The sequence below is a fragment of the Emys orbicularis genome, chromosome 4 (assembly GCF_028017835.1).
Source record: "Emys orbicularis isolate rEmyOrb1 chromosome 4, rEmyOrb1.hap1, whole genome shotgun sequence".
NCBI classification, from domain to species: Eukaryota; Metazoa; Chordata; order Testudines; family Emydidae; genus Emys; species Emys orbicularis.
Genome location: NC_088686.1, coordinates 23,412,768 through 23,439,973, shown reverse-complemented (window position 1 = coordinate 23,439,973; position 27,206 = coordinate 23,412,768). Strand labels below are relative to the sequence as shown.

Here is a 27,206-nt window from a genome sequence, read left to right as displayed (position 1 = left end):
ATTCTAGTCTCCCACCCATTATTATGACCAGAATGGAAAAGACGTGCATGCTGGGATTTGTAGTCATTCTCTTCGGCTCTGTCGTGCGCATCTGGGCTCTGCGGACTACACTTCCCAGGCCGCCCCGCAGCGGGGGGCGGGGGAGGGAGGTGGTTACAGGGCGGTGCGGTGGGTGCGGCTGGCTCAGTAGTACTAGGCGGTGGCTCAGCCGCAGGTGCAGGTTGTGGGCTGTGTCTGGCTGTCTCGGGATGTCGGATGGGGGTCCCGGCGGGGGCGGCGAGGAGGGCGGCCTGGAGGTGCCCGGCTCGGCGGTGCAGAATGTGGCCGATGTCTCGGTGCTGCAGAAGCACCTGCGCAAGCTGGTGCCGCTGCTGCTGGAGGACGGCGGGGAGGTCCCGGTAGCGCTGGAGGCGGCGCTGGAGGAGAAGGGGGCCCTGGAGCAGATGCGCAAGTTCCTCTCCGACCCGCAGGTGCACACGGTGCTGGTGGAGCGATCCACGCTCAAGGGTGAGAGCCGGGCCGGGCGCCGAGCCGCTGCGGGGGGGAGGAGGGGCCGGGGTGGGGTTGGGTTGAGCGGAGCCTCCCCCCGCTGCAGATGGTAGCTGGTGACAGTTGCTGCTTTGTGCGGCGCGGTGACCTTTGTTCCCCCGCTCCCTGTGACAGGCCTGGGCGAGTCTGTGACCCCCCCCCCACCCACACACAGAGTGAGCGGCGGGCCTGTGACTCCCCCCATATACACATACACACAGTGGGGGTGGGTCTGTGATCCCCCTGTATTCCCACCCCGTCCCCCCAGGGGAGATGCTGACCCCACATGCACAGTGTGGTGTACCCTGTAACACCCTATTGCAACTGGAAGAGGGGAGACAGCCCCATCAACAATTCCCTAACTGATTCCCCCAAGGATTGGAACTGGCTCCCCCTATTACCTCTTGAATTGCAATAGAGAGAAGAAGGGATGCTGTAACCCACCCAGCAACACCCCTGTCCATTCCCACAGGGAGGGAATGAACTATAACCTTGGTCCTGAAAGCTAACCCAAAACCTATACAGAGAGGCTACTAATATGTCCGTGCTGTGGGACAAAAAATTGCCAGAAATTGGTACTTCAGTTTTAAATTACCGAGATCAAGAAATCAGCATTGGTCTTTGAAAAAAGACATTTATGTATACTGCCTTATATGAACTGTGGCTGAAATCAAAGTCAAGGTGATAAAACATTCCCATGAGTTATGCCAGGGGTGGCCAACCTGAGAAGGAGCCAGAATTTACCAATGTACAGTGTCAAAGACCACAGTAATACGTCAGCAGCCCCCCATCAGCTCCCCCCCCCTTGCATTCCCAGTGCCTCCTGCCCACTAGTAGCCCCGCCGGTCAGCGCTTCCCCCTCCCTCCCAATCAGCTGTTTCGTGGTGTGCAGGAGGCTCTGGGGGGAGAGGGAGGAGCGAGGGCACGGCAGGCGCAGGGGGCGGGAAGGGGTGGAGTGGGGGCAGGGCCTGTGGCAGAGCCACGGGTTAAGCAGTGAGCACCCCCTGGCACATTAGAAAGTTGGCACATATAGCTCCAGCCCTGGAGTTGGTGCCTATACAAGGAGCCGCATGTGGCTCTGAAACCACAGGTTGGCCACCCCTGCGCTATGCATTTATTTTTTTGTCAAGTTTCTATCTTGGCTTTGCAGCACTGGAGTGCTTGGAAGCCTTGAACTTGGACCTCCTTCACATCAGCATCTGACTTTATTGCTGTGTTGTGCCACGTATCACCCCAAAGCTCTTTATAAAGTAATATGTAGATGCTGGCTCAAAGGTCTTATGTACGTAAATACAACAGCAGTTGTGCCTGGTACCTGGCTTGAAAAGATAAGGACATGATGTTAGGATTTTTCGTTGCTCAATTTGAGAAGTATCAAAGGATCATTCGTTTCTATGTGGCTAGTTCACAGATGCAGGCAGAAGGAATCTCCCTATAATTTCATCTGAAGGACTGCACCTGCCACTGTGTTGCAAATAGGGTGACCAGATGTCCCGATTTTATAGGGACGGTCCCGATTTTTGGGTCTGTTTCTTATATAGGCTCCTATTACCCCCTACCTGCGTCCCGATTTTTCACACTTGCTGTCTGGTCACCCTAGTTGCAAAGTACTGCAGTGCAGTTTAAACAGTGGGTATGAGCCAGTGCTGTTGAAGGACTTGGATGTGTGATGTTATAGCCTAGAGGCAAGAATGCTTAGCAACTGAGCTATATTAACACCACTAAAAAGAACAAGGAGAACTTGTGGCACCTTAGAGACTAACAAATTCAGTTAAAATTGAATAAATGTTTCAAAACCTGGCTTGTGTACTTTTCTATGTTAGATATTTACATTATTCTTCCCTCCCCCCCCTAGCATCTAGTAACTTTTTATGGGTGAATTGCTCGTAGGGACGAATATAAACTACATTAGTTTCAGATATGGGGATGTAATAACAGATATCAAATCCTTGATAGTTAATTAGGATTTCTAGCCCCCAATCACCCCAACTATAGCAAAAAAGCTTTGGAGAAGTGGGGTGAGAGTGGGAAGTCAAAGTCCTTAAACGCACGCGCGCGCACACACACACACAAAATAAGCCAATTGTGCTTGAACTCCAGTTGCCCCATTTATGAGACACATGAAGTACGTCTACACTGTAATGCAATCTGCGGCACAGTCTCAGAGCCCAAGTCATTTGGCTTGGGCTGCTGGACTAAAAATAGCAGTGTAAATGTTCATCTCAGGTAGGAGACTGGACTCTGGTACCCACACCCCTCACAAGGCCTGTGCTCTAATGTCTACACTGCAATTTTAGCCCCCTCAGCCCAAGCCCCACAAGTCTGAATCAGCTGATGGGCACCAGCCACAGCTGTTCAGTGAGTTATTTTATTGCAGTGTAGATGTACCCCTAGTGCACTTGGTCCCCAGTCTACCCAAGCATGTTCAAATATTGCAGGCACAGACTATTTTTTCATCTTACGTCTAAGGGAAAGTGCTCTGAGAGCAGTTTGCGAACATTTTGGTATTACTCATTCCTTTCTGTGATGGATACACTTCCTCACTCCTGACAGGATAAGTGTTTTTTGAGGACATTGCTCTACCTAAACTTCACCCAACAAATATGCCTTGGGCCAAATGCCAAGAGGCTGATTCTGCAAACCCTGGTAAAAACAAATTGCCGTTTCATGATACTTCTAGCAGTAGTAAGTTAATTGGATGTTAAATTCAGCACCACAAAATCTTGAATGGGCAAAATAGCTCACTTTAACTTCCTGGGTTTTATTTAACATGGTAAAAACAGCAAATGATTCCAGCAGTTATATAACTGTAAACGGTTCCAAAAGATTGCTTATGACATTCTTGCTGTATATAATTATTGGACCCCAGCCCAGGGAAACTCTCTCTCCGTTTCCCACTGTTCCTAATGTTCAGCTGAAGCAATTCTAGAAGTTCTACTTCATGTTAAGTGTAGACAGTATCAACTGGCCAGACCTTTTTAAGCACCATGGTGAAGACCTCCAAATCCAAACTACGTAGTGCTTAAAACGGTATGGTGGGCTGCCCAAGTAAAGGCGTGAACACCAGTTTACCTGAACCGGTGTTAATGTCAATGTGGGAATCTTTGTAGAAAAATTCCATGGCCTCCATGACTAGCCTGGGGTGATTCTTAACAATTTTCTTGACAAAGTCACAGCCTGAAGTGTGTGCGTGTTGCACGCAACATGGTCAGATGTTATACTGGCATACTCAAGGGCGAGGTTAGTTTACTTCAGACTAATGACTAACATGTAAACATTAATTTTAGTAGTCATCTCCTTTTAATAGCTTGTGACAGTTGGCAACTGTCTTTGACTTAAGTGACTTGCATTCTGTAAATCCTACTGGTACCTCTTTCACTAGAGACTATGAGCACACATGTGCAGTAAGGGAAACTTATGGAACTGTTTTGGAATAACTGACTCAAATGCACTATTGAGTGCTGGTCTTAAATGTGTTCATGTTTCCTATCTTGTTATGTCATTACATAAACCGGCAGCTGTCTTTTGATTTTGAGATCTCAATCCACTCTCTACTCACACCTCTCCCTTTGCTACCCTTTACATTAGCACACTATCCAGTCCAGCCTCTTCCTAGATGCCCTAGGAAGATATTTGCATTACTTGCAATAAAATTTCTGATCTGGTTTGTAATAACTAGTGTGTGAAGCTTTGACTGTCATGTTCCCTTGTAGCCCCAACACCTGTCAAGAGACACAACAGGCTGAGGCCTGGTCTACATGTCTCTGAAATATATGGAGTGTCTGGATCAGGAATAGGTTTGATCTTTTGGGGTCTGTAAAGGACTGTTGTTCCCTCAGAGTATGTCTATACTGTAATTAGACACCTGCGCCTGGCCTGTGCCAGCTGAATGTGGCTAAAGAGCAACATAGACATTCGGGTTCCAGCCCAGAATGTCTATGGGAGAGTCCCAGAGCTCAGTCTGCCCAAGCCTGTCTGCACCGCAATTAAACAGCCCCTTCATTCAGGCACAGAGGTTTGGGTGATTTTTAATTGTAGTGTAGACATACCCTCAGATGCTTTCTTTGTATAGAGCAGGGGTGGCCAACCTGAGCCTGAGAAGGAGCCAGAATTTACCAATGTACATTGCCAAAGATCCACAGTAATACATCAGCAGCCCCCCATGAGCTCCACCCCCCGGTCCCAGCGCCTCCTGCCCACCAGTAGCCCGGCTGATCAGCACCTCCCCCTCCCTCCCTGCACCTCCGGATCAGCTGTTTTGTGGCGTGCAGGAGGCTCGGAGGGGGAGGAGCGAGGGCACGTCAAACTCAGGGGAGGGGGCGGGAAGGGGTGGAGTGGGGGCAGGGCCTATGGCAGAGCCAAGGGTTGAGCAGTGAGCACTCCTCAGCATACTGGAAAGTTGGCGCCCGTAGCTCCAGCCCTGGAGTCGGTGCCTATACAAGGAGCCGCATATTAACTTCTGAAGAGCTGCATGGGGCTCCGGAGCCACAGGTTGGCCACCCTAGTATAGAGGAACCAGACAAAGGTGCACCTCTATATGGGGAGAGCAGTTTTGCTAAAATTCTAAATCTTGTTTTAAATACTTCATCAAAAAGGAATCTGTTCAACACTAATAGCCTAAACATCAACTTTTAAAATACAACATTCTAGAAAAGGTTTTGTTAATATTTTTAAAACTGACCCACGTGACTTTTATGGACACTCTTGGTCAGCTTCAGCCACTAAAAATTAATAGCCTGACCACTCATATATTGAATTTTTAAAAGATGATTAAAAACATTCTGAAAAGTGGGCTGGAAATATAGTACTGATTAGGTTTCAGAGTAGCAGCCGTGTTCGTCTGTATCCGCAAAAAGAACAGGAGTACTTGTGGCACCGTAGAGACTAACAAATTTATTTGAGGATAAGCTTTTGCAGTCTACAGCCCACTTCATCAGATGCATAGAATGAAACATATAGTAAGAAGGTGTATATACATACAGAAAACATGAAAAGGTGGAAGTTGCCATACCAACTCTAAGAGGCTAATTAATTAAGATGATTAAGATTAATTTTCATGTTTTCTGTATGTGTATAGATCTTCTTACTATATGTTCCATTCTGTGCATCTGATGAAGTGGGCTGTAGCCCATGAAAGCTTATGCTCAAATAAATTTGTTAGTCCTGAAGGTGCCACAAGTACTCCTGTTCTTTTTTTTTTTTTTTTTTTTTTTTTTTTTTAGTACTGATTAGCTCACTAGAGCTGTGCTTCCTGTCAGCGTCACCTGGTGTAATAAAACTTACTTCTGGAAATATGCTGCTGGATTATCAGTGCTTTTACACAACTAATACAGTAGGAAGGAGGTTAAATACCTTTAAGTGCAATGGGTAGAGTTCTAGCGCTCGTGCTTGGTTATGAAGTTAAAATGTTTAGTGTTGACTTTTCTACCGTGACTTGAAAATGTAAAGCACTGAGTGCTGACTACTATCAACTCTCAGAATAAGAGCCAGACTTCAGATCACGAAGATTCACCAGTTAATCTTCTCGAACATAAATTATATGCTGTTAAGTGGTTGGTTTCATCTGGACATCAAGGGCATCTACCACAATGGGCTACTTCTAGTCCATGGGCTTTAGGTGCTACAGTAATACAAAATAAAACTCTGGTAGTTTATCTTTTGGAGGCATTGGGAGAACAGGAGAGTAATGCTCCTGTTCTTTTTCTCACTTGGGCGTGTCTTCCTCAGATGGAGATAGCTTTGTGCTGCATTGCAGTGGTTTCACTACAGAAGTGCCAGCATGCATAGGGTGACCAGATGTCCCGATTTTATAAGGACAGTCCCGATTTGGGGTCTTTTTCTTATATAGGCTCCTATTACTCCCTACCCCCGTCCTGATTTTTCACATTTGCCGTCTGCTCACCCTAAGCATGCACTGTGATTACATCACCTTGTGACTCACTAGCTAAGTTAGGGAAACAGTCATTTTCTCTTAGGGTATGTCTACACTACGAGGGTAGTTCGATTTCACTTAAATCGAATATGTGGAATCGATATTGCAAAGTCGAACGTGTGTGTCCACACTAAGGACAGTAATTCGACTTTGTCAGTCCACACTAACGGGGAAAGCGTCGACATTGGAAGCGGTGCACTGTGGGCAGCTATCCCACAGTTCCCGCAGTCCCCGCTGCCCATTGGAATTCTGGGTCGAGCCGCCAATGCCTTCTGGGTAAAAAAAATGTGTCGAGGGTGCTTTTGGGTAATTGTCATCATCCGTCCGTCACTAGTGCCCTCCCTCCCTCCCTGAAAGCACCGGCGGGAAATCAGTTCGCGCACTTTTCTGGTCAGTGACAGCGCGGACGCCACAGCACTGCGAGCATGGATCCCGCTGCGACCATCGCTGCAGTTGTGGCCGTTGTCAACGCCTCGCAGCTTATCATCCACCTTTACCAGAGGCAGATGCAGATAAACCAGGCGAGGAGGCTACGGCACCGCGGTGAGGGCCTGAAGTCTGAGAGTAGCACAGGCCTGTCAGAAAGCACGGGACCCAGCGCCGAGGACATCACGGTGACAATGGGTCATGTGGATGTTGTGGAACGGCGATTCTGGGCACGGGAAACAAGCACGGACTGGTGGGACCGCATAGTGCTGCAGGTCTGGGATGAATCCCAGTGGCTGCGAAACTTTCGCATGCGGAAGGGGACTTTCCTTGAACTTTGTGAGTTGCTGTCCCCTGCCCTGAAGCGCAATGACACCCGGATGCGAGCAGCCCTGACTGTCCAGAAGCGAGTGGCCATAGCCCTCTGGAAGCTTGCAACGCCAGACAGCTACCGGTCAGTCGCGAACCACTTTGGCGTGGGCAAATCTACCGTGGGGGTTGTTGTGATGCAAGTAGCCAACGCAATCGTTAAGGTACTGCTCTCAAAGGTAGTGACCCGGGGAAACGTGGAGGTCATCATAGATGGCTTCGCCGCGATGGGATTCCCAAACTGCGGTGGAGCTATAGATGGAACTCACATCCCTATCCTGGGACCGGAGCACCAGGCCAGCCAGTACATCAACCGAAAGGGCTACTTTTCAATGGTGCTGCAAGCACTGGTGGACCACAGGGGACGTTTTACCAACATCAACGTCGGATGGCCGGGCAAGGTTCATGACGCTCGCGTCTTCAGGAACTCTGGTCTGTTTAGACGGCTGCAGGAAGGTATTTACTTCCCGGACCACAAAATAACTCTTGGGGATGTGGAGATGCCTACAGTGATCCTTGGGGACCCAGCCTACCCGCTAATGCCCTGGCTCATGAAGCCCTATACTGGCGCCCTGGACACTGAAAAAGAACTGTTCAACTACCGGCTGAGCAAGTGCAGAATGGTGGTGGAGTGTGCTTTTGGCCGTCTCAAGGGGAGATGGAGAAGCTTACTGATTCGCTGTGATCTCAGCGAAACCAGTATCCCCATTGTTATTGCAGCTTGCTGTGTGCTCCACAATCTCTGTGAGAGCAAGGGGGAGACCTTTATGGCGGGGTGGGAGGTTGAGGCAAATAGCCTGGCTTCTGATTACGCCCAGCCAGACAGCCGGGCGATTAGAAGAGCCCAGCGGGACGCGCTGTGCATCCGGGAGGCTTTGAAAGCTAGGTTCCAGAGTGAGCACGGTTACCAGTGACTTTTCAGTTTGTGTACAGAGAAGCTGAACCTGCCCCCGTTTCTTTACCCAGTTAATGTTGACTATCCTCTCCAGTTACATACCCCCTTCCAAAAAAATAAAATCAGTTTTATTTTCTTAATGAACACCGTTGTCTTTATTACTGTTTTCGCGGGAATGTTTTAAACCTGGGACGCAGACTGTGGTGGGGAGCGGGTGTAGTGTACTGATGCAAATGATGCTTCTAAACTCCAGGAATGACAGGATTCGCAGTGGTGGACTGGTTGTTTCAACGGAGCCTGCCAGCCCTCCTGAGCGGGACTGCGTGTATGTGGGGGCTATGTGACTTTATGGCAGGGGGAGGAGGGTTACAGATCCCCTGCTGCGTGGCTCTGTGATCCAGGAAAAGGACCGCTGCATAAGATCTGTAACTGCCCTCCCCCGCCACAAAGTCACAGAGCAACCCCCCCCCCCCCCCCACATAACATGAAAACCACCTCCCAGAATGACCAGGGTAACTAGTCACTGCACTGTGTATGTGCCCTCCTGCTGGACCTGCCCCTGCCTCTGTACCCTGCTGAAGGTGACTGTCCTGTCCAATTACCAAGCCCCTTCCCCCCCTTCAGACAGACTCTCCTCCAAAAGAACATGATGGAAACAGTAATGAACAGAAACGTATTTTTTATTAACAACCACACATGAAACTGGGGGGTGAAACTTGGACAGGGGCTTGGGTGAGGCGGGAAGGAAAGGACTTTTCCAATTTTGGGGAATGACAGCCTTCTGGTGCTTGAGCAGTCTGCAGGGGTGGAGTGAGAGTTTTCACGGACTCTGCCGCCCCTCCTTCTTTGGACTTTGGGCGAGGGGGGTATGGGACTTGGTGGCGGGGGAGGGCGGTTACTGATAGACTGCAGCGGGGCTCTGTCCTCCTGCCTCCATTCCTGCAGAACATCAACAAGGCGCCGGAGCGTGTCCGTTTGCTCCCTCAGAAGTCCAAGCAGCGTTTGAGTCGCCTGCTGGTCTTCCTGCCGCCACCTCGCCTCACGTTCCATGTGTGTCCGGTGCATTTGGGACAAATTCTCCCTCCACTGGTTCTGCTGTGCTGCCTGGGATCGGGAGCAGCCCATTAGTTCTGAGAACATGTCCTCTCGCGTCTTCTTCTTCCTCCGCCTAATGTGCGCTAGCCTCTGGGAGTGTGATGCCAGGCTGGGTTGGGAGACAGTCGCAGATGTGGCTGTGGGAAAGAGAAAAAGGTAGTGAATTCCTCCGAAAGATAAATGTAGTTGTGAACAAAGAACATAGTCTTTCTCTGTGAACAAGACCATGCACTGCACCTATCACATGCGCACTCAGGACAAGGTCGAATTTTCGGACTTCGCCTTCAGTGCCTGGGGTCTTGCACTGCCGATCTGGGAAGCGGGGCAGGACACCGGAATTTCTGTAGCAGGCAGACATGGTAAGCCGTAGACTTGTGGCTGCTTAAAACTTTAATAGTAGCACTGGCCTCCTTTCACACTGAAAGCACTGCCAGTCTCTGCTGCCAGCAATCGGCCAAGCAGGAACTCTGCCCCTGTCCCACCCCCTTGCGGCTGTCCCAGGGAAAGATCCCTGTATGCTGCCCCTCTCCCGCCTCCACCGCGTGGCTGTAAACCGGCGGTTACAGTTCTGTAAAGGAACGGGCAAGCAGTCCCAATACTAACAGTCCCCTACCTAATTCAAAGCAGGTCATCATGAGCGACATCACAATCATGAGGATCTCAGACAGCGATAAAGAAAGGATGCTTCGGGAAAGCCTGCAAAGACCAGGGCCGTATGCCGCCATGCTGTGCAAGGCTATGATCCCGGAGTACTTGAGGATCTCCTGGCGCGGAAACGTCTCCTACTTCGGAGGACCCAATAAGGCCGCTCTCCCCAGGAACCTGATGAACAGGCTTTCCAATTACCTCCAGGAGAGCTTCCTCGAGATGTCCCTGGAGGATTTCAGCTCTATCCCCGGACATATAGACCGCATTTTAATATAGCTGCACTGGCAGGGACTAAAGAGTGGAGCGGCTTGGGCAGCAGAATCATGCACAACCGGACACTGTTAGATTTTTTTTTAAATAGTTGGGACTGAATAGTTAAGCGCCTAGGGCAAACAAATCATGAAAAACACATTGTTCTTATTGTTAATATTCCAGTTCTGTTAAAAATAAATGTTTAGATGTTTAAAACACTTACTGCTTGATCCTTCCCCTGAATCTGTGTCCGGGTTAAATGCTGGGGACGGTTGGTAGGGGATCTCTGTAAGGGTGATGAAGAGATCCTGGCTGTCGGGGAAATCAGCTTGGTAAGCGCTGTCGACTGCCTCGTCCTCCTCATCTTCCCCGTCGGCTAACATGTCCGAGGAACCGGCCGTGGACAATATCCCATCCTCAGAGTTCACGGTCAGTGGTGGGGTAGTCGTGGCGGCCGCACCTAGGATGGAATGCAGTGCCTCGTAGAAACGGGATGTGTGGGGCTGGGATCCGGATCGTCCGTTTGCCTCTTTGGTCTTCTGGTAGCCTTGTCTCAGCTCCTTGATTTTCACGCGGCACTGCGTTGCATCCCGGCTGTATCCTCTCTCTGCCATGGCTTTAGAGATCTTCTCATAGATCTTTGCATTCCGTCTTTTGGAGCGCAGCTCGGAAAGCACGGACTCATCGCCCCACACAGCGATCAGATCCAAGACTTCCCGATCAGTCCATGCTGGGGCCCTCTTTCTATTCTGGGATTGCACGGCCATCTCTGCTGGAGAGCTCTGCATCGTTGCCAGTGCAGCTGAGCTCGCCACGCTGTCCAAACAGGAAATGAGATTCAAACTGCCCAGACAGGAAAAGGAATTCAAATTTTCCCGGGGCTTTTCCTGTGTGGCTGGTCAGAGCATCTGAGCTCGGACTGCTGTCCAGAGCGTCAACAGAGTGGTGCACTGTGGGATAGCTCCCGGAGCTATTAGCGTCGATTTTCATCCACACCAAGCCTAATTCGATATGGCCATGTCGAATTTAGCGCTACTCCCCTCGTTGGGGAGGAGTACAGAAGTCGAATTTAAGAGACCTCTATGTCGAACTAAATAGCCTCGTGGTGTGGACGGGTGCAGGGTTAATTCGATGTAACGGCGCTAAATTCGACATAAACGCCTAGTGTAGACCAGGCCTTACACTTTGTACTTTTAATCTCCTCTTTTCCTTAATATAATTTGAAGTCTTTGAAAAATATCAAGGCAAGTTATGAAAAGGAATTAAACTGACGATCTTGTGGCACGTTCTTGCAGGTCTTTAAGTATACTGAGATAACAAAACTTTGTGTAGTTTTAACAAGCCATAATTCAGGCTTTGTATTGTGGGGAAACTCTGCAAATCTATCTCTTGAAATCAGCATGTAAGGAGTTGGCTTGTAATTTGCTTTCACTACAGAAATTCATACAGGAGGCAGCCTAGAAAAAAGGGGAGCAGTAGTGATCCTAAAGTAACTAATCTCTTGTAATAAAGCCATAAAAACCTCTGTCTTGAGGAGTCATGCGTTTTTGGGTTCTAAGTCATGGTTTAGTACAAATGAAAATATATTTTGGTATGTTCTATCCAACTCTGCTGACAGCAAATGAAATCATTCTGGGTATGATTTTAATTTAGTTGCCTTGGAAATGCTGATTAAAAATCAAAGACTGATTGTACAATTCTCAAGTTAAGTAAGAAGGCTTCACCAGTTTTCATCTTATCTGGTTATTATAGGTAGTATCTCAAACCCCTAAAAATATAACTTGAGCTATATGGCACACAGTACTTTGTGTAAAGTTTCAAACCTAGATGAGAGATGGGTACAAATGAGCTCCTGCCCGAGTAGGTGTGAGGTAGATGGGGTGGAGAGGGATGGGTTAATAGGCTTTTAAGTGTATGTTAGAGGTTTTTAATGTATCAAATTCTGTTTGCAGAGGATGTGAGTGATGAAGGAGAAGAGGAAAAAGAAATCATATCGTATAGCATTAATACTGACATTCATTATGGGCTAAAGTCAAACAGGTGAGTGCAGTCTTACTGAAATCTGATATGAATGTTTTAGGACTAGGAAAAGCTAGTCCTATAATCCTTAGGCCAACACACATATAGTAATATATAGAGTTTATGTAGTGCTTTTGATGTTCAAAGTGCTCTAAAAACATCTAGCTTCACAACAGCGTGCTCTCGCGCTCTCTCTCATATGCTTGCATATTTGTTTCTTGTCATTGTCTAGCCCTAGCACACATTTGTCTCTGTGAAGCTAAAATATTTAAGAAGCAATCTTACACCAGAAAATGGTGTGCTTTCAATTATCATGATTATAGACTTGATTGCTTTTAGTTTTCTGTCAGTCTAAAATGGATTAATATAAAAACCTAATACATTCAGCTACTAGTAATAGTTTTAAAGCATTAGCACAAGTTTTGCTCACACTTTCAAAAGTGTACCCAGTAAAGCACGCTAGCATGTAATGTCTGATATACACCACCTAATTTTGTGTTATACTAGAGCTACTGCAATTTACTGTATTCTGGAATTAAATGTCTTATGGTTAACTAACTTTTTTCTTTGCTCCACAGTTTGGCGTTCATTAAGCGTACACCAGTGATCGATGCTGACAAACCAGTGTCCTCCCAACTGAGAGTGCTTACTCTTAGTGAAGATTCTCCTTATGAAACATTACATTCTTTCATTAGCAATGCTGTTGCTCCCTTTTTTAAGTCCTTTATCAGAGAGTCTGGCAAAGCAGACAGGTAATTCTGTTAAATGCAAATAATAAATTTTCAGTACTAATGAAAAATGGATCAAAAAGAATGTGGGGCTGAGGTAAATAGGATTTGAAACACCTCATTTCCTGTTAAAATTAACTTAAAGCTGTTGGGGATGTAATTCAAGTTACATGAACCCAAGTGCATGCAATTTATGTATGCCATTGGTCTAGCTTTTCATTTGATGATGTTTTTTCCCCCAGGGATGGTGATAAAATGGCTCCCTCAGTTGAGAAAAAAATTGCAGAACTTGAAATGGGACTGCTACATTTGCAACAGAATATTGAAATTCCAGATATCAGTTTGCCAATTCATCCAATTATTACTAATGTTGCCAAGCAATGTTATGAGCGTGGAGAAAAGCCAAAGGTTACTGACTTTGGTGACAAGGTTGAGGACCCAACTTTTCTCAACCAGCTACAGTCTGGAGTTAACCGATGGATTAGAGAAATACAGAAGGTAAAATTGCAGAACCAAATGTCAGACTACATGGTAGAAACTCCTGTGTCATTCTTTAAGGGTGTGAAAACCTCCTCTTTTGCTGTTGGCCTATTAACTGTGTTGTAAAATCTTACTCTATGCAGGAAACTCTAAACATAGGGCCAGATTCTCAGCCAGTGTAAATTGAGCTACACCAGTGTACAGCTACGAACCTGGCTCAGGTTCTTTGCCTTCAAGAAAATTGTTACTAATAAAATGCTGGCTAATTTTGTGTCTTTCCATTCAGGTAGTAAAAAATGACTGAAATTTAAAAAAAAACTTTGAAGGGACTGGTGCAGAAGGCTGGTACTGAGTAGAGCAGGTCTGGGAAAATGTTTGTTACTAGCATGTATAAAAGTTCTTCCCCACAGTGGCTCCCATGCTTTGCTTTGGTGAGGGTGGCAGCTTACTTTGCATTTCCATAGTGTTACTCCCCCAGTAACTCAACTCTGCTCCAAGTAAAGTTCTGAACTGTCAGAGTCTCCAGGCAATGCTCTGGAATACTCCATACCAAGCCAGTCAGGACTCTGGGGGAGCCTCCTCTCTGTGAGCATACTGTCTCCAGGGCAAGAAGCTTACACAGCTTCGACCTTCCTGGGTCTGACCTCAGAGCATTCAGCATCCCCTTCCACACCGTGCGCTTCCCACAGCGAGTCCGCACAGGCGGGGTCCTGGGGAAGCCAGAGGGCCCTGCACCCCAACTCCACAGTCAGACATGACTCTCAGCTAGCCGGTAAAACAGAAGGTTTATTAGACTACAGGAACACGGTCTAAAACAGAGCTTGTAGGTACAGAGAACAGGACCCCTAAGTCAGGTCCATCTTTGGGCCAGGGAGGCCAGAGCCCCATCTGACCCCCCTCCATTTCCCCAGCCAGCTCCAAACTAAAACTCTCCAGCCCCTCCTCTGGCCTTTGTCTCTTTCCCGGGCCAGGAGGTCACCTGATCTTTGTTCTCCAACACCTTCAGTTGGCACCTTTGCAGAGGAGGGGCCCAGGCCATCAGTTGCCAGGAGACAGGGCGTCGGCCATTCTCTCTGCAGACAGCATCACACTGGCCCTCTAGGACTCTGCGACAATCACACACCCTTATCCCACCACCTAGATACTTAGGAACTGCATAGGGGAAACTGAGGCACCCACACAGTATTCAGAGAGAACATTAAGAACATTCCCACTTCGTCACATCTCTTCCCCCCTTCGAGACCGAACTGAGCGGGATCACTTTGGCCGGTGACCTGGGGAAGTTCGAACCCACCAACGTTCCCATGGATGCTCCAGCATCTCTCCCATTCCTTGTTAGGAGTTACACCAGGCCCTTCCAGTTTCACGCTCTCCCATAGGTCAGGTGTGCTCGATGGCACTCGCAGGCCACATGTGGGAAGGCTTATGCGGCCAGTGCCCTTTTGCCACCCTAGTGCCCCTGGGGTTCAAACTGGGATTGGGTCTTTATCCAGTGCTCCAGTCTGGAGGGTTGCGATTTGGGCTCTCTTGGTTAAGAGCCCCCACCTTGACCTTGGTCAGCTCTGGGCTTGGGCAGCCGCTTCTCACCTTGTGGCCCAGGTACGACACCTCTCCCATCCCCACCTTGTGCTTTCCAGCTTTTACTGTGAGTCCTGCCTCCTTGAGGCAGCCCAGCACCCTCAGCTTCTCCGAGGAGGGATCCTTCTGCAGCTCGGTCTGGAATTCAGCTGCTGGGGAAGGGAGTGGGACCTGCCCTGCCTGTGTGTCCCCTCACTCAGATGGGGTCTCGGCTCCCACCATGCTCAGCGCTGCCCCTGCTGTCCCAGTGAGGGTAAGCAGCCAGCTCGCTGCTTTGGTCACAGCATCAGAGCCAGTGTGAGCCCCCTCTCCGGTGTGGGGGGTGCAGGGGGGGTGGGGAGCATCTCTTTGTCCCACTCAGCCCCAGGGGTCTGGTTACAGGCAGGCAGGTATCCTGAGCCCTGGAGCTTCACCTCCCTGCCAGCCAGGTCATATGCATTTTCACTGACCATTTCCCTCTTAGCCAATTGTTTCCCTGGATTCAAATTCAAATCCTCAGCCGTTACAGGAGCAGGGCCTGGATCCTGTCCCAAAGAGACACAGTCATCCCCCAACAGGACCTCACAGCCGATATCTTGGAGAACCCCAAATACCAGCCAGCCCGACCCCTCTTGTGTCTGCACAGGGATCTGGGCCATAGGCAGGGCGAGGGGCTTCATCCCTGGGACCTTCACCCACATCACACAACCCTTCAGCATCTGGTGGGGCTGCACCACCTGGGGCCTGACAACAGTTGTCTGTCCCAGGGTCTCGCCACCCCAGAAATGTCTTCCCCATTGACCATCACCTTCCGCTTCCACTGGGGGTCCAAGGGAGCCCAGGAGACTCCACGCAGACATATAGGTTGGGGTCAGGAATGGAAGCCTGTCCACCCCACCCTTCAGGCTGATGGCGTCTATGGCCTTGGGACCCAGCAAGGGAGCTAGATACCAGGGTTTTTCTGCAGGGCCCCCCTCGTTCAAATCACCAGCCTGCTTGAAGGCAGTAAGGTGGGCATCCACATCCCCCCGCTCCTTAACCAGGGGCAGCAATTTAGTATTGAGGTTCCCTGCTGAACTGGCACCCCAGGGTCTATCCCCACTCACCCCTGGGAAGTCCCTTATGCCTCTCTGCTCCACCACCGCCAGTTCATGCTGCTTCTGCTTCTCCTGCAGCTCTTTCTCAGGCTCTTGCTGTCTCTCATAGTCCTCTTGCTCCTTCGGACTCAGCTCTAGTCCCATCTGTGTCCTACCCCCTGATGGGGAACCTGATCGTGAAGTTTTAAGATTAAGGGGGTTTCCACTAGGAGGGGAGGGGTAATGTAATGTAATTCCTCTGGTTATCAACCCTTTGAAGCCACATCCCTGTCCCCAGATATAGTTCAAACCGGATTCTCGAGAGACTAGCAAAGAGAAGACATTTGGATGAATAGTGTGAGTTCACATTGACCCAGGATGACTTCCTGATCCAGCTAGCGGACAGGACCTCGGTCCATGAGGGCCCCAGTCCTTAAGGAAGGCTTGGAAGGACTTGCTTACCGAGTCCCCAAGAGGCTGTGTGCTGGTTCTGAGAGAAGCTGTGATGAGCTGATAACCAGATCGACTCCCCTAGGTTGTGCAGGGGTTGAAGGACTGCTTCTGACAGAGTCCGTGTTAGGGTTTGGGTTCCTCATAAGCTTTTTAGTACTTTATTTTTAAGTGGTTTCTCGCCAGGGATTTTTGCCTAAAGAGTGAAGTAAGCTTGCTTAGACCTGTGTGGTACTATGTATTGATAATCACCGTGTTATCAGTCTGTGAAGAGAAAGCAAGCAGGTGTCCTTGGCAACCTGTTTGTGCTGGGAAATAAACAGTGAAGGCAGGGAACTAGGTAGCCTGGGACTACCTGAGTTAAAAGAAGGAGCCACTGACTCCCTTGCCTGAGTTGGCTCACTTCTCTGGTCATAATACCTATCTGCCAAGAGGGAGTGGAGTTTTTCTAGTTGTGGTGAAGATAAATTTTGAAGAGGCTACTGTACAGTGACACTTAGTTAACTTGAAATATATGTGTCAAGTCTTGATTTTTTTTTTTTTTTTTAGTGCTAGAAATAATTTGTATTATTTCTGGCTGCTCTATCCTTAAGGTATAAGTTTGCAATACATTAAGATTTCATAGGATGCATGCACACCACTTGGTGCAACACACACAGGCATAATCTAAATAAGGATGAAATAGTGGCTATTTACTTTCTCATGGCCAAATTGTCACTGTTCCTGCATGGATATACTGAGGCAAAGGATGAGGCCACAGCTTCCTTCTTTCATTTTATTGCCGGCTCCTGCAGTCATTGGATTCTGGGACTGATTTAGTACACCCAGCAGGTTCCCCAAAGAGCATGGCTTATGTTGGGGCTTTGGTCAATGCCCTTCTGCATAACTCATGGTGACTAAAACCAAATGAAGATAAGGTACCAACTACACTTGTTTTGTTTTTTAAAGCAACCACAACTCCTATGTCTAAATGAGTTCAGTCTACCCCAAGTAGATACGGGATCCCTTCCACTTGGCAACGGTAACAGCTTTGCACCTTCTCCAGTGTACCTCCAGAAGCCTAAAGAAATATGTTTGCTCACCTGTGAAAACACTTTAATTTGGCTCTTTTTATCCTAGGAACATTTTGTAACTTACACCTTTTGTGTACAGCTGCTGCATGCAACGTCCACTATTACAGTTGTTGGTGAATTGCTTGCAGTGGGCTAGTGTAGACTAGATCTTTCCATTTTGGCATGTTGAACTATTAAAGTTGTGTGGAGGCAGTTTTTTAATAGAAGTGCAAAACAATTAACAGTTACATAACAAAAGCATGTCACTTTCTTCAACATTTCATTTGTGTTTAAGGTGACCAAACTGGATCGAGATCCTGCGTCAGGCACGGCTTTACAGGAAATTAGTTTCTGGCTGAACTTGGAACGTGCTCTGTACCGCATTCAGGAGAAGCGTGAAAGCCCAGAAGTCCTCCTGACGCTAGATATCTTGAAACATGGCAAACGTTTTCATGCTACTGTCAGTTTTGACACGGACACAGGTAAGAAATTGCAATGTGCTGTAGATTAATGAGCAGGTTCTGTGGAAGTTTAGCTCTTGTGATATAGTTACACTAGTTAAACGTCAACATCGCAATCAAAAAGCTTCACCTTGTATGAAGTGAAAAATATTGTCTTTCAACTGGCCAGATGGAATTGACACAAAGAGGTCAATTAAATTTAACTCTCTTGTATTGTCTTTAGGTCTAAAACAGGCACTGGAAACTGTAAATGACTACAATCCACTGATGAAAGACTTTCCTTTGAATGACTTGTTGTCTGCTACTGAACTGGACAAAATAAGACAGGCACTTGTGGCAATATTCACCCATCTGAGAAAAATCAGAAATACAAAGTACCCCATTCAAAGGGCACTGCGTCTAGTGGAAGCCATTTCAAGAGACCTGAGTTCTCAGCTACTTAAAGTATTGGGAACCAGAAAACTGATGCATGTTGCCTATGAAGAGTTTGAAAAGGTACGTGTAGGGCGGGGGGGGGCCAACCTGAGCCTGAGAAGGAGCCAGAATTTACCAATGTACATTGCCAAAGAGCCACAGTAATATGTCAGCAGCCCACCATCAGCGCCCCTCCCCCACCCCCTGCTCCGAGCGCCTCCCGCCCACTGGCAGTCCCGCCAATCAGTGCCTCCCCTTCCCTCCCCGCACCGCCCGATCTGCGGTTTTGTGGCGTGCAAGAGGCTCTGGGGGGTGAGGAGCGAGGGCACTCCAGGCTCGGGGAAGGGGTAGAGTGGGGACAGGGCCTGTGGCAGAACCAGGGGTTGAGCAGTGAGCACCCCCCAGCACATTGGAAAGTTGGCACCTATAGCTCCAGCCCCAGAGTCGGTGCCTATACAAGGGCCACATATTAACTTCTGAAGAGCCACATGTGGCTCCGGAGCCACAGGTTGGCCACCCCTGGTCTAGGGTGTCAAAGGCAGTAATAGCGAACGTAACACACTGAATGCAAATATGAGAGCATGTCGTTTGAGAGTCAAACAAGTTTCTTAAACTTTCAGGTTATGGTTGCATGTTTTGAAGTCTTCCAAACTTGGGATGATGAATATGAGAAAGTACAAGTGTTGCTGAGAGACATTGTGAAGCGAAAGAGAGAAGAGAATCTGAAGATGGTGTGGCGTATCAATCCTGCTCACAGGAAACTGCAGGCTCGTCTTGATCAAATGAGGAAGTTCAGGCGCCAGCATGAGCAGCTGAGAGCAGTTATTGTGAGAGTCTTAAGACCTCAGGTAGAGTTCCACTCCTTCCTAATTTGGGGAACTGCCTATACATCTGGTAAAGATATAGCAGTTTCCCATCTCTTTATGAAAGTCTACATGCAGACACAAGCCAGTCACATTAGTCACTCACAAAAGCAAAATTACTTGTGTTCCCCTGCAAACAGCTGACTAAAGGAACCACAGGTGCAAAACATAACCATTAGGATTTGGGTAGAACTCTTCGAAGCATTCTAAATCCACCATGGAAAGGAATATACAATCACTCGCATAGCTGCGAGCTCCTCTGCTGGATCCGTAGCAAGTTAAACAGTTATTTCAAAGTTTTGATATATGTGACACAGTGGTAAAGACCCATTTTCAGCTACATTAGAAATGTACCAATACCAATTCAATCTGTAACTTATCACTTTTGTATTCATGCAAACAGCAATGCTTTTTTCTGTATAATCTCTCTTCAAATGGAAAAAGAATCTAGGGATTTATTTTCAGGCCTTGAGGGCATGTTTTTAAATAATCTTTAGTTTTCCAAACGGCGCAGTCCTCTTAAATTATTCAGTGTTTATACCCTGACAGTAGTGAAAGATAGTTAATCATTTTCAGTTTGCTTGCAGACATTAATGAGAAGAATGGTATTACATTCTTCCATGTTTTGCTAGTAATAAGGCTAAAGTGTACATACACTAATATATGTCCTACTTAACTCCATGAATAAAAGCACGCTAATGCTGGCCTGTTTTTCCATGTGATGGAAAAAATGGATACTGCATACAATAACTTGCTTTAAGTTTGGATCGCTTGTTTTTTGAATATGGCAAATAACGACATCACAAGTTTAAAGTGGAGAATCTCATTATTGCTAAACATTGTGCAGCATAAGGTATACTCTCCTCGTCTCATTTGCAGACTAATACCCTACCAAAACCAAATTAGCACTGTTAGGTTCCAAAGGATTTAGTCAACTGCAAGTACAGTGCAAAAAATTAATTGCATGTGTCTTTTTAGTGTGTACATAAAATGCATAACTCTCAACATGTGTGTGACAAAGAAACCATTAGATCAGTGAGTCTTGTAGAGTTAACTAAACTATGTGACTTTATGCAGGTTACTGCTGTTGCCCAGCAGAATCAAGGAGATGTACCTGAACCCCAGGATATGAAGGTAGCAGAAGTCCTTTTTGATTCTGCAGATGCTAATGCAATTAAAGAAGTAAATCTTGCTTATGAGAATGTTAAAGAAGTAGATGGCTTAGATGTTTCTAAAGAAGGTACAGAAGCCTGGGAGGCAGCAATGAAACGGTATGATGAAAGAATTGATAGGGTTGAAACAAGAATAACTGCTAGTCTACGAGACCAGCTTGGCACAGCAAAGAATGCTAATGAAATGTTCAGGATCTTCTCCAGATTCAATGCTTTGTTTGTCAGACCTCACATTCGGGGTGCTATTCGTGAATATCAAACACAATTGATCCAGCGTGTAAAAGATGATATCGAGTCTCTTCATGACAAATTCAAGGTACAATACCCACAAAGTCAGGCTTGTAAAATGAGTCATGTTCGTGACTTGCCTCCCGTGTCTGGGTCTATAATCTGGGCCAAACAGATTGATCGACAGCTCACAGCCTACATGAAGCGTGTTGAAGATGTGCTTGGCAAAGGTTGGGAGAACCATGTTGAAGGTCAGAAGCTGAAGCAGGATGGAGACAGCTTCCGTATGAAGCTCAACACTCAAGAAATATTTGATGATTGGGCAAGGAAGGTTCAGCAGCGCAACCTTGGTGTGTGTGGCCGTATCTTCACTATTGAAAGCACTCGTGTTAGAGGCCGAACTGGAAATGTCCTCAAACTAAAAGTCAACTTTCTCCCAGAAATAATAACACTCTCAAAAGAAGTGCGCAACCTGAAATGGTTTGGATTTCGTGTTCCACTTACAATTGTCAACAAAGCTCACCAAGCAAACCAGCTCTATCCTTTTGCTATTTCTCTGATTGAAAGTGTCCGTACATATGAACGTACTTGTGAGAAGGTGGAAGAGCGTAACACTATTTCTCTGCTGATAGCCAGTCTAAAGAAGGAAGTGCAGGCTTTGATTGGAGAAGGTATTGCTCTGGTGTGGGAGTCATACAAACTTGACCCCTATGTACAACGCCTAGCAGAGACTGTCTTCAGCTTCCAAGAAAAGGTTTGTTCTACTGATTATGTTCTTTTTTCTAAGTGAGACTCTGCACATATCAGTGGCAGTTGAGTTTATTAGCAACAAAATAGTTTAGTTTTGGATTGTATACTATTCAGGACACAGCTGTCTTCCTCTTGGAAAATAATCTGTGTGAGATCTAAGCAATAGTTGCATAATGTCTTATAGTATTGAAGAAGTCACTGAACAGAGAAACCATTGATAAGATGTATGCTCTCAGATTATTACCTGGTAATGTGGCAAATGTTCTTTTTCAGGGATGGTAGAGAAACCATATCTTATAAAAAAAATGCTAATTTAGTAAAGTAGCTACTGAAACCTTTTAGTTAGTGATTATAACATGAACACACTTTGTATTAATGCTTTATATTCTAGTATAGCATCAGTTACTGAGAAACATGCATGCAGGTTTTTAAAAAGTATCTCCCTTTTAGATTAAGGGAATTAGCCAAATTTTTGTGCTAACTTAGTCTAATTCTGACATCTCTATTATCAGGCAAGTTCCCAGAGACTTCAGTGAATGAAAATAGAGTAATGACTTGCCCCCTCGCAAGAATGGAGGTAGCTCTGTTTGTGTGAGAGAGGGATGTTTTATCACTTTCACCAACATGGCAGATTGATATCAGCAAAGTACTAACATTAAATTTTCCCTTAGGTGGATGATCTGCTCATTATTGAAGAAAAAATAGACCTGGAAGTTCGATCCTTGGAAACCTGCATGTATGATCATAAGACTTTTTCAGAAATCTTGAACAGAGTTCAAAAAGCTGTGGATGAATTGAATCTTCATTCATATTCCAATTTGCCGATCTGGGTCAATAAGTTGGATATGGAGGTAGGTCTTTCACTCAAAGTGAACAGCCTTCAAAGGTGTTAAGTGGCAAAGTAAATTGTCACTAACAGCGTGGTCTACCACTCTCAAGTGACATAGAGTAAGAATTTCCAATCTATTTGCCACTTCCTGAATATCTCTACCAAATGCCATTTAGGACATTTGGCAGGCTCTTAGGCAGACAGATAAGAGTGCTTCGCTACCGATGACTGGAATTAATGGATTCCAGGGAAGACTTGCTAGCTCTTCAGCTGACAGGATAATAGCTAAAGGCTTAATGGATGGTTGAATATGGCACGGTAGGGAACAGGTTCCCCAATGTGTGTGAACATCTGCACCTTAATACAGACAACACTAATCATAATGCTAAGGTGCAGTCTCTTTCTTAGGACAACATGGCAGTAAATCTGACATTTAGGTCCTCTCCTAAAACATAGATTTTAAATACTCTAAACAGTAGTCTAACATGTTGACATAAACTTCCTTTGCTTTAAAAGTGTTTATTTAAAGAAAAAACCCACTCCTGTTCTAAGGTGTAAGGCTGAATTTCCATCCTTTTAAGAGTCCTGCTGTATCTGAAAGTTTCAGGGATTTCTTGACAATGGGGGAGTCTTACAGAGACACCACATGATATAAGTGTCTTTCTGCCAGATTTCTTTGTATTTGTTTTCAATATGGCTTCTTCCTCCCTTAGATTGAACGAATACTAGGAGTTCGTCTACAGGCTGGGCTGAGAGCTTGGACTCAAGTTCTTCTTGGACAAGCTGATGATAAAGCAGAAGTTGACATGGATACAGATGTGCCTCAAGTCAGTCACAAGCCTGGTGGGGAGCCAAAGATCAAAGTAAGTTACATTTGACTGTTACTCATTATGCTTTTTGTTAAACTAAGACAATACAGAATCTTGAGTAGAAATAAAATACTCTTGTGGTACATATTGCTATATAATGTAAGTTCTTCAAGTTATGGTCCCAATTTGTATTCCACTGGGGGTTATATGCACACACCATGCGTGAGAAGCTGGAGCTTTTGAAAGTAGTAGCATCTCTTGGTCCACACATACGCCCTTGCTTCGCTGAAGTCAAGGGAACCTTTGGTACTGAGGCAGTCCCCCTTTCTGGCTCCAGTTCCAACTGCAGATCATGTACCAAGGGCACCATGGAGACTTGAGTCCTCCCCTGAGCCTCTTGAACTCTTTTCCTTGGGGGAGGCGAGGTCTCCATGTCTTCAAGTGCTGTCTTCCTCTGGGGGGTACGCTCTCCTACATTAGACTTTCCTCCTTCAGGTCATGTTCCCGCCCATTCCCCTATGGCTCCTGTGGATCCACCAGTTCCGAGGGCACCGCCATTCGAACTGGACTTTGATTTTTTGGTATTGGAGGACTTGGATGGAGTGCAGGATCTGCCCCTTCCATAACCAATATGACTACCCTAAGGTTCCGCAGACTCAATGGCGGAGTACCCTCCCTTTCCCCAGCAACGGAACTATTGGTACCCTGCTCTTTGGGGCCCTCCACACCAACTGATCTGCCTGGTTGGCCGTACTGGGTATTATGGCCTTGGTATCTGCCTTTGGAACCTTCCCACTCCACTCGAGAGGCGTTCCCTACCTCACCTCTTTAACCGTCATCGAGTAGGCATTCTGAACCAATATTGGCAGGTGCTCCTCTTAGTCCAACTCTGACAGTACCGCTGGAACCAGAGCAGTTCCCTTCATCTCCACATGCTGTAGTGTCTTTGTCTCCCTCCTCGCCCCTGGATGATTACTGTCAGTTCCAAGAACTGTTACATAGGGTGGCTAATACCCTCCACATTCTACTGTACAGAACAAACAGCACCAGCTGTCTGATATCTTACACGCCTTGATACTTGCCAGAATGGCTCTACCAATCAGTGATACTGTTCTTCAACTGGCCTGGACTGTCTGGCACACTCCAGCCACTTACACACCTAGCCCCAAGGGGCGGAGAAGAGGTATTGTGTACCTGCAAAGGGGTCTGATTTTTCTGTTTTCTCATCCCGCCCATCCAATTTCCTCATCATACAGGCAGTGACAGAGCGGGCCCGGCAGCAATGCTGACGCTCCACCCCAGCAGATAATGAGGGCAAGCAACTGGACATTTTGTGTCAGAAGGTATTCTTTTCTGCCAGCCTCCAATTTCGCATTTCCAAGTACTTGGCTCTGTTCGCTAAATACAACTTCCCCACCTAGGGCAAGTTGGTGGGACTTCGCAGACAAACTTCCCCAGCAGGATCAAGCCTGCTTCCAGGCTATCCTACAGGAGGGGAAACTAGTTGAAGGATGATGCTCCAGGCCACGGTGGACGTGGCAGACACTACTTCGCGCACTATGGCTTCGGGGATCGTTGTGTGGAGGGAGTCATGCCTGCATTCGTCAGGTTTCCCAAGGGAAGTCCAGAACACCAGTAGAAGACCTCCCTTTTGATGGGTCTCATCTCTTCAGTCAGAAGACAGATGATTCCCTCCATTCCATCCAAGGCTCCAGAGCCGCTCTGCAATCACTGGGTATCTACACACCAGCAACCAAGTGCAAGTCTTACTCGACCTAGAAGTGGACTCTCTCCTGCAAAGAAGAGCGACGGAACCTGTTCCTATGACCTATCAGGGTGCAGTGTTCTATTCCACCTATTTTCTAGTCCCCAAGAGGGGCATGTGGAGACTGATCTTAGACCTCCATCATCTCAACTGCTTCATACACAAGCCAAAGTTTCATATGGTCACCCTAGCAGCCATCGTTCCTTTGTTAGAAAGAGGCATGTATTTTACAGCTCTCAATATGCAGGATGTTTACTTCTACATGGATATCCATCCTACCCACAGACGTTTCCTGAGATTCAAGGTTCTACCTTTTGGACTCGCCACTGCTTCACAAGTCTTCACCAAAGTTTTCTCAGGAGCAGTGGACCACCTCCACCGCCAAGGGGTCTCTATATTCCCTTGATGATTTGATCATGCTGCTAGCAGCCAAAGGGGAGGGTCGTTCCTTGATCTCCATGCTGCTTACACTCCACTCCTTCCTGGCGGTGAGTGTAAACCTCAAAAAATCAATTGGATCCCACACAGTCCCTAGAATTCATTGGGGTCTGTATCAATGCAATATCAGCATGTCCCCACATCCCAGAGGACAGGTTCCAGGCCCTACAAGAGCTGATTTCCACTTCAATTTCCAGTCCTTCTCTTCTGGCCAGGACTTGCCTTTCTCTTCTTGGCCACATGGTGACTTGTACATACATTACTGCCTGAGCTTGTCTCCACTTTTGTTGCCTACAGCTGTGGCTATTCTCCCATGAACTACATCATGGACTTTCTACTGACAGTTCCCCAAGAGCTTCTCTCCTCCCTCTAGTGGTGGATGGATCCAGGTCAGGTCTGAACCGGAATGCCATTCCTTCCATCCTCCAAGCATGACTATCACCGCAGATGTGTTACTTGTCGGATGGGGTCCCACATAGGCGAGCACATGACTCAGGAGTCTTGGACTGCTCGGGAATCCTGGATGCCCATCAACATCCAAGAACTTTGGGCGGTGCGGAGAGCATGTCGTGCATTTCTCATTCATTCATTCCTGTCATGTTCTCATCATGTCAAACAACACTATCACTGTTTACTAAATCAACAAACAAGGGGGCATGAGGTCACAGACGCTTTGTACGGAGGCAGTTAATCTTTGGGATTGGTGCATTGCTCAAAGATCCCATTGTCAGCAGCATACCTTTCCGGAACTCAGAACATAATTGCGAACTCTCTCAGCAGGAAATTCATGACTGATCACAAATGGGAGCTCCACGACACCGTGGTCACCAACATTTTTAACCACTGTGGGATTCTGACCAGAGACATCTTCGTCTCCCATGCCAACAGCAAATGCACCCAATATTCCTCTGAGGGAGAGGGGGGCTCAGTGACCTTTCCCAAGGTGATGCCCTAGTCCTCTGCAGGTCAGACCAGCTCAATTATGCATTTTCCCCCCTAGAGCTTCTGCCACATATCCTACACAAGATCAGATGCAAGAGAATGAAGTTCACTCTGCCACTCTGGCCTTGCCAGTTCTGGGTTCCCTTCTTCTCCATATGTCAGCGTATTCCCCCTGCTTCCACAGCCAGCTTTTCTGGAACTCCTCAAACGACATGGCTGCAGGACCCAGCATCCCAATCCAGAGACTCTTCACATCCGAGCTTGTTTTTTGGATGGGCATCTTCACTAGAGCAGGAACGTTCATCATCCGTACAAGACGTCTTCTTGAAGAGCAGAGAAGAGTCCACAAAGCAGTCCTATAGGGCCAAGTGGAAGTGTTTCACCTCCTGGACCCAACAGAGGGGTCTTGCTCCTGAAGATGTGGACATCCCTCTTCTTTTGGACTATCTTCTCTCCCTGAAGACGTCAGGCCTCACTCTCAACTCCATCAAGGTGCACATAACCACTATCAGTGCCTTTCACCCTCCTGCGGAGGGGCACTCTCTTTACTCACCCTTGACTACCAGGTTTTGGAAGGACCTCCAATGGACTTATCCTCCCCTTCAATCCATTGCTCCCCCAATGGGACCTCAACCTTCTCACGGTGTTGACGAAATTTCCCTTTGAACCTCTGGCCACCTCCTCCCTGTCTCTCCTCTCCATGAAGGTCACTTTCCTGGTAGCTATTACTTCTGGGTTGGAGAACTGGGGGTCACGGTGACGGACCCCTCCCCTTTACCATGTTCTGTAAGGACAGTGTTTCCCTGTGCTTGCACCCCAAGTTTCTGCCAAAGGTTGTATCCCATTTTCATCTCAACCAATCCATACACTTACCTGCTTTCTTTCTGAAACCTCACGCCTCAGTAGAGGAATGGCGCCGTCACTCCCTCGATGTCTGCTGGGCCCTGGCTTTCTACCTTCAGAGGATGAGATGATTCAGGAAGTCCCCTAGACATTTTATCACTATAGCAGGAAGGATTAAAGGGCAA

General features: G+C 47.2%; 1 protein-coding gene across 1 annotated transcript in view; it reads left to right on the top strand.

Moving 5' to 3' along the window:
• The first annotated feature begins 248 nt into the window (after positions 1-248).
• The window catches only part of LOC135877484 (cytoplasmic dynein 1 heavy chain 1-like), an 88,784-nt gene continuing 61,826 nt past the window's right edge, over positions 249-27,206 (top strand). The window contains exons 1-10 of the mRNA XM_065402925.1: positions 249-507; positions 12,098-12,185; positions 12,743-12,916; positions 13,135-13,390; positions 17,803-17,989; positions 18,192-18,463; positions 19,003-19,230; positions 20,323-21,399; positions 22,067-22,246; positions 22,938-23,087. Coding sequence (XP_065258997.1) covers positions 249-507; positions 12,098-12,185; positions 12,743-12,916; positions 13,135-13,390; positions 17,803-17,989; positions 18,192-18,463; positions 19,003-19,230; positions 20,323-21,399; positions 22,067-22,246; positions 22,938-23,087 — 2,871 coding nt within the window. The remainder of the gene's footprint in view (positions 508-12,097; positions 12,186-12,742; positions 12,917-13,134; positions 13,391-17,802; positions 17,990-18,191; positions 18,464-19,002; positions 19,231-20,322; positions 21,400-22,066; positions 22,247-22,937; positions 23,088-27,206) is intronic.